The sequence below is a fragment of the Monoraphidium neglectum genome (genome assembly GCF_000611645.1).
Source record: "Monoraphidium neglectum strain SAG 48.87 unplaced genomic scaffold scaffold03120, whole genome shotgun sequence".
Classification (NCBI taxonomy): domain Eukaryota; kingdom Viridiplantae; phylum Chlorophyta; class Chlorophyceae; order Sphaeropleales; family Selenastraceae; genus Monoraphidium; species Monoraphidium neglectum.
In genome coordinates, this window is record NW_014010508.1 from 1 (window position 1) to 7,169 (window position 7,169).

Sequence of the window (7,169 nt, forward strand, 5' to 3'; positions counted from 1 at the left end):
GCGCGGCGGAGGGCGGCGGCGCGGAGCTTTGATAGGGCCTTGAGCACTTGCTTCTCGGCCTGCAGCGCCGGGGCCTGCGAGAGATATGAAAGAGCAGCGGGTTGGGTGGGCGGCAGGGGCGGCATGGTGGCGAAGGAAGAGTGCGACGGCGCCGCCTGCGGGCAAGGGCGTGGCCGGCACCCAGGGGCGGAGCCCCGCAGCAGCGCCCGCCCTCCGTCCGGCTGTGAGGGGCTCTTGAGCGACCCAGGGTGTATTGCAGGCGCGGCCCAGCCGACCCACACCAACCCGCACACCCACGCGCACGCATGCACACGCTTCCACGCTCACTGCCACACACAGGCGTTGGCTGCCTCACACACGCCGGCAGGCGGGCCCCTCGCGCGGGCCCCTCACCTGCAGCACGAAGAAAGCCATGACAGGCCCAAACACGTACTTCCCCGTGTCCCGGTAGCCGTTGGCGTGACACATGTACCTGCACACCGGCCGGCCAAAACCATCACGGTCAGCTCATCCAGCGCAACCGGCACTGGCAGCGACCCCACGCCATGCACCGCGAGCCCGGCGGCAGAGCTCGGCCGCGCCGCACCTGACCGACCGGCCGCCGCCTTCGGTTGCTGGCGCGGCGCCCCTGGCCGCGGCCGCCTCCCGCCGTCCGCCCTGAATCCTTCACAGATTGCGGCCCCCAGATCGCGCGCCCCGAATCTCGCGCGCGCTCGCACCAGATCAGCCCCTCGTGCATCACTCCGCTCATGAAGAACACCATGAACGTAGCCAGGCTCTTCCGCCACTCAGGAACCGGCGCGGGCGCGCCAGATGCCGGCGGCGGGGCGAGCTTCAAGGGCGCCTGCAGCTGCGGAAGCTTCCCGACCTTGACGCTGCCAACAGCTTCCCCCTGGTCCGAGCCCACGAGCGCCGCCACGTCGTCCCCGCGCGCCAGGGCCGCGGGCTTCCGGCGCCGCAGCCCCGCGCCGCCGCCGCCGCCGGCAGCGTCGCCCGAGCGCCGCGCCGCCTGGTCGCCCTCGCTGGAGCCGTCCGTGTCAGTCTCTGTGTCGCTCGCCGTGCTGCTGCTGCTGCCGCTGCTGCCGGCCGCGCTCGCGCTGTCGCCGGCCACGAGGCCCGCGCTGGCGGCCGCCGCGGCCGCCGCGGCGGCGGCGGCACCGACGACAGAGTGCTGCGTCGCGAGGGCGAAGGCGGTGGCCAGAGATGCCTGGCGTGCAATGACGACCTCAGCAGCCCGCCCGCCTTTGCTGGGGGCCCCGTCGGCCTTCGGCGGATGGCGCATCAACGAGCCGTCGATGATCGGCTCGTAGATCGACTGGCGGAGGCAGGTGGTGGTCACGAGGTTATACCTGCGGGGTGCAGGCGCGGCGGCGGAAAGCAGGGGAGTCAAGCGGGTGCCGCACGGCGGCGCAGGCCCTCGCGGGCCTGCGCCTGGCGGCCCAGGAGCCGCCCGAGGCGGCGGCCCCTCATGCGGCGTGGCAGCCTCGTGTCTTTCCATTGCACTGCCGCCCTGCTCTGCGGAGCTTTTCGGCCGCCCGCCAGAACCCCCTGTGGCGCAGCCCGCCCACCGCTGGGACCAAAACTCCTGGATCGTGACTGACAGGTAGGGCTGGTTCATGGAGGGGTTGAGGGGCATGCCCATCACGTACTGCACAGCAGCAAGTGAAACCGGGGCGAAGGGGGGGAGTGCGCGGGGGCGGGCCAGTTGGACTTTGGGGGATCGGCGCAAGCTAAGCTGTCGAAAGAGGGGCCCCTGCGGCCTAGTGGGTATCGTCCGCACGGCGCAGCTGAATCCGCCAGCAGCGTTGGCACCAATGGCATCAGCTTGACCGGCCACCGCCGCTGACGAGGCAGCAGGCCGCTTTCTGCCTGTTCTACTGCCGGCCGAGCGCCGTGGGCCATGCTCCTCACGAATCATTGCCGCAATCCACCAAAGGATCCGCTCCAGCCGCTGCCGCATGGGCGGTGGTCTGCCGCGGCCACCAGCCAGCATGCGTACACCCTTGTCACCACGCGCCCCCGCCGTTTCCGCCGCCGCCGCCCAGCCCACCTGCACAAACGGCACCAGGATATCCACCCCCATCGCCACCAGGTTCCAGATGCACACAGCTGCAGCAGAGACGGTGCGCACGTGTGGCCAAGCCGCAGCGATGGCTCGGTCAAAAATCAGGATAGAGGTCCGCCGCGATGCGCGGGGCACAGGGCGCGGCCGGCCCTCATCCGCGACCGCATGGGCCCCTCTCACCGCCGCCGCAACATCGATTCCCATCCCCCGGCGCCGCAGGCTCCTGCATCTCTCTCTTGCGCGTGCGCGCCCGCTCACCCCAGAGGCTGTGCACCAGGAAGGGGTGCAGCGAGACGTATGTGAGCAGCAGCGCCACCACCGCCTGCAGCGCCACCTTGCCCAGCAAAACCAGCAGGTTCCAACCCAGAGTCGGCGGCTTGCCTGCGCACACGCACGTGCAGGGCACGCGCGCGGCGTTTGAGCGCCGGATAATGCGCAGGAGGACACCAGAACGGGGCGCGTCGCGCCGCTCGCGCATGTGGGGGACCGAACGACAGCGGCAGCCGCAGAGCTGCGGGCGGCGGCGGACGGCGGCGGCGGCTCACCCCATCGCGGCGAGCGCGGGTGGACGGGCAGCAGGAACAGCAGGGTTCGCTGGAGCATGGTTAGCTCAGTGCGGGACATGGGCCCGCGGTTGTAGGCGTAGGCAATCAACTGACATGAAACAGGTGGGTGTGTGTGTTTGTGTGGGTTGAGTTGGAGGGAGAGGTTGGCGAGGAGGGCAGACGAGACGAGAGCGGTGGGAGGCGTGGCTGTGGGAGGGATTTGCGCCGGGTGCTGCGAGCGGCAGGGGCAGGGGGCTCGCCCGGCGGCGGGGCGTGCGCGCGCGGCGCTGCGCACTCCGCAGCAGCGGCTGCGGCCCAAAAGTGACGGTGCTGAGCGGCCGGGCTGGCCGCCCGCTGCTCGAGCAACGTGCGCTGCGTCGTGCATCAGCCAGAGCCATGCTGCACACTCCCATCGCGCGCCATGAGGCACGAGGCTTGTTTTGGCGGGACCGGGCGCGGCCGCAGTGGTTGCGACGAGGCCCCTGCGGCACCGAGCAAAGCGGCGCTCCGTGCACGCGGATCGTGCATCAGGGCGGCACCGCACGTCCCGCACCTTGAACGTGCTGAGCCACATTGTAATGCAGCCCACGACCACCCGTGGGATGCCCTTCGTGGAGGCGCGGGCAACGCGGGTGAGTGAGTGAGCGGACCCCCTTTCGTCCAGCTTTCGTCCTACAGGGTGCCCAGGTCGACCACACACTGAGAAGTTTTAAGACTCACCCATGGGACGAGCGCTGGGCTGTAGAGACATACCGCGATCGCGGGCAGCGCTGCAAGCAAGCGTGGCAAGCCAGGCTGCTTCACCGGCACCACGCAGCACGGCACGTAGGTAGAAAGAAAGGCGTACGAGGCAGCTAGCTGCCCCAGGCTCATGGCTGTGGACCGCCAGAATCGGGTGAGCGTGGTGGTCCAGGACGCAGGTTGGTTCGCGCTTGGCTCTTCTGTTGTGCAACGTGCGCGCCCCGTTCCTCTACGACTCCGGGCCAATGTGCAGGCATGTACATTGTCGGGAACCAACTTTGGGGGCCAGGTGCCCGGTTGCAGCGGCGCAGCTTCCCGCCGCTGTCGGTCCCACCATCCGCGCTGGAGTGATCACCCTAATTCGTGCTGCTTCTCGGCTTCTTAGCTGTGCCTCACACAGGTAGATTTGGTCCCTCGACGTGTACCTCTGCAAACTCCCTCTGCCCCGGCCCGTTTGCGCCCAGCAGCTCACCAGTGTACAGCGCCTGAGTGAGCCAGCGCTCAGCCCGCCGGCCATGTGCACAGCCGGCGTGCTCACTTTCACTCACCGCGAAATGTCTTCCTGCCCGGTCAACGCTGTCACCGACCCAGAGGCTCGCCCACTGCACACACATTTGACGTTGACTGGGCGCAACGCCCTGTTGGTGCTTGGGGCTGGAGAACGCCCCAGCCAACCAGTGGCCCGGCTCGCTCACACCGTCACCAGGCTGTCTGCGACAGCCAACAGCACAGCGTGCCTGCTGTCTGAGCACGTTCTGCAAGCGGTTTGACGGCCATGCAATGGCCGCAATGCAATGTGCGTCTCACGCGCCCCTGGTTCAGTTCGTGCAACCCAGCAGGGCAACAGCCCAACAGGGCGCGCAAGCAGCACGATTTCGGCTGTCCATCATCAATGGCTGTGATGGCGACCTCATAGACAATGAGCTGTGAGCGCAGATGCACACTCGCCGTGTGGCGGGGTGCAGACGCGAGCGCACTGAGCCCCACCTGCCACAATCTCTCCACTTCACAGAACGGGTCACACAATGACTACGTGCACCACCACCTTGCGTTGAAGCCCCAATCGTGTGTCCGATTTGACCGACGACCAGTTGCAGATGAGAAAAAACAAGGAACTTGATGCGAAGGGGCACAGCTAGCTCCGCCAAACACAGTGGGTCGGCAACCTTCGTCAACATGCATGCATGTGGTGTGCGAAGCAGTTGTGGCAAATATGTGGGGCTTGAGGCGTGAAACCTGATATTCAGAGGGAATTGCAAGTACAAAATTGCCGTGATATGCGCCGGGGAGGGCGTAGCTGAGTGGGCCGCACGTCCGCGCCCGATGGAGCACATGCGTGACGCGTAGGGTCGCATCGCAACGTTGACCGTGCTGCCAGCAGTCGATGACTTGCAGCATTGCATCCAACCACGATCATTTCGTGAGGGCGTCCGATTTCATATCTCTGTCTAAACTGGTCTTGTCATGGCTGCTATCGCCTGAACGGACGAGCTTCGGCTTGGCTGGGACCGCAGCACCAGCCGGATGACGCCCAGCAATAGGATGACACCTGACCGTATATTGGCCCTGTTTGCATTGCTCGGACTGGCCGCGGTGGCCCTCGGCGCGCAGGAGCCCGCCAGCAGCTACATCAGCTGCCTCAACGCCGAGCAGAGCCAAGACAAGCAGACCGTGTACAGCGATTTTGTATCAGGAAAACCCGTGAGGTGAGTGTGACGCTTCGCAGCGCGGCGGCGCTGGCACCGGCAGGTGATGTTCCTGCTCGTGCGCGCCCGGTGCTGCTCACAGGCCCCCAGCTGGCGCCCCCCGCTTTGGCCGCGCCAGTCTCCGCGCCCCCAGCCGCCACATTCCAAGCACCCCATCCAAAATCTCCCTCCGCAGGTTGCGCCTGCGCAAGGCCTGGTGGAGCGAGAAGCCCGCGCGCGTGCCGCTAACCGTCACGACTGGCCTCACGTCCAGTCGACTCGAGCAGTTGGCCCACCAGTGCGCCAGCTGGCGGGGCCCGCTCAGCGCGGCGGTGTACCTGGTCGTGAAGGGCGACGGCAAAGGCGGCGTGGGGCCGGAGGGCGAGAAGGCGCTGGCGGATGCGGCGGACGCAGTGGCCACCTTCCACGCCAAGTGAGCCAGGGCCTCGCACGGGGCCCGCGCCTCGCGGGGCGGGGCGCGGTGGCCGGGGGTGGGGCGGTGGCCGGGGGACGGAATGCCGCGAGTCCACGCCGCGGCCGCGGGCGGCGGAGCGCTGCAGAATGCCAGATCGCTTCTTGTCGAGGCGCCCCTGCGTGGACTGCAGACCCTGGACAGCTGCGCGTGACTCACTCGGGTGACGCACATGTACACGTGCACAATGTGGCATGCGCCACCACATGCAAAGACACACATGCAAACACACATGCACACGCACATGAGCATGCACACACACATAAGCACACACACACACATACTCACACAAATACACATTCCAACATTAGACACATACCACACATGCGCTCACACACACACACACTCACCTACAACCACACTCTGCCGGACCTCCCTCCCCAGGTCTGAGGTGGCTGATGGCTGCCAGCTGGACGTGTCACTGCTGTACGAGGTCGTGGCGGACGATGTCATGACGCTGCTGTTGCCCATCAACACCATGCGCAACTATGCGCTGCTGCAGGTGGGGGGTGGACCAGAGGCCCAGGGGCCCTGGGAGCCGGCTCCTGCCTAAGACATCTCAATGCGTTTCACAACCCTCACGCAGCGGTTGCAAATGGCGCGGATTTACGGCCGGGTTGTAGAGCGCAGCGGTCGAAGGTTGTGGTTTTAGGGGTCCTGGGCACTCGGTGCTTAGTGTCAACAGCGGCAGGGGCGGCGCTTTGACACTTCTGTCCACGCGAATACGCGCGCGTCTCCGCATTCTGCGCGCCCGCGCCGTCGATGCAGGCGCGCACGCGGCTGGTGGCCATGATTGACGTCGACCTGCTTGTGTCGTCCAGCCTCACAGACTGGATGGAGGTCAAGGATAAGTGAGTTGGGAGAGTGTACAGGGAATTGGATGATTGACTCGTGGCAAGGGGGAGGCAGGCGTGTCGTGACTGGGCCTGACTGAGCGTGACTGGCTGTGGAGCGGTGGGGCGATGGCATGGGGGCAGGAGGCTCTAGTTGTGCAAGAGGGGGGGAAGGGACCGCGCCGCGCGGCCGCCGCCGCCGCCCCGTCCGCTGCGGCTCCAGCGCCGCAGCCGCCCTCGGCCAGCCGCCGGCGGGGACTGCTCGCGCGATGCTGCGGCACGGCTCCGCACAGCTCGGGCGCGCCGGCCCTCCAAACGCCCGGCTCACCCGTCGCCGCTGTTTCCTGAACACCCCCGCTTCCTGCAGCGTCGACTACCTCCAGCGCGAGTGCGCCGCGAAGCGCGTGTTCGTGCTGCCTGCGTTTGAGACGCCGCGCAACCCGGACGCGGCGGCGGCGCACCGCATGGCGGAGCAGGCTGTGGCGTCTGACAAGAAGGGCCTGGAGGCGCTCGTTAGCAAGAGGCTGGTGCACCAGGTGGGGGGTGGGCGCATGTGTGTAAATGTGTGTATGTGTGTGTGCGTGTGAGTGTGTATATGTGTCTGTGTGTGTGCTTGTGTGCTTGTGTGCGTGCGTGCGTGCACCAGTGTGTCAGGCCATCTCTAGGAATGGACTTTGCGGGCAAATGCTGGTTGAATAGTAGGTTGAGGCCGTGGCTCGAGGGGCCACAACACGTGTGGCAAGGGGCGCCGCGCGCGGCGTCACGGCGGAGCGCAACTCGGCCCGTCTGCTATCGCGCCGTGCGACCCCGCAGCCCTCTCCCCCTCCC

At 67.0% G+C, this 7,169-nt stretch overlaps 2 protein-coding genes across 2 annotated transcripts; one reads left to right on the top strand and one right to left on the bottom strand.

The window, feature by feature from the left end:
• Positions 1-351: 351 nt before the first annotated feature.
• On the bottom strand, positions 352-2,668 carry MNEG_12204 (hypothetical protein; the record flags this gene model as incomplete). Its single annotated transcript, XM_014039323.1, has 6 exons — positions 352-472; positions 720-1,349; positions 1,578-1,648; positions 2,051-2,109; positions 2,324-2,446; positions 2,611-2,668. 6 exons carry the CDS (start codon positions 2,666-2,668, stop codon positions 352-354), a joined length of 1,062 nt encoding a protein of 353 aa, XP_013894777.1.
• Positions 2,669-4,893: 2,225 nt separating this feature from the next.
• On the top strand, positions 4,894-6,877 carry MNEG_12205 (hypothetical protein; the record flags this gene model as incomplete). Its single annotated transcript, XM_014039324.1, has 5 exons — positions 4,894-5,057; positions 5,233-5,469; positions 5,893-6,010; positions 6,277-6,359; positions 6,709-6,877. Coding segments are annotated over 5 exons (771 nt in total), but the record flags the coding sequence as incomplete, so codon positions are not given.
• Between the last annotated feature and the right edge of the window lie 292 nt (positions 6,878-7,169).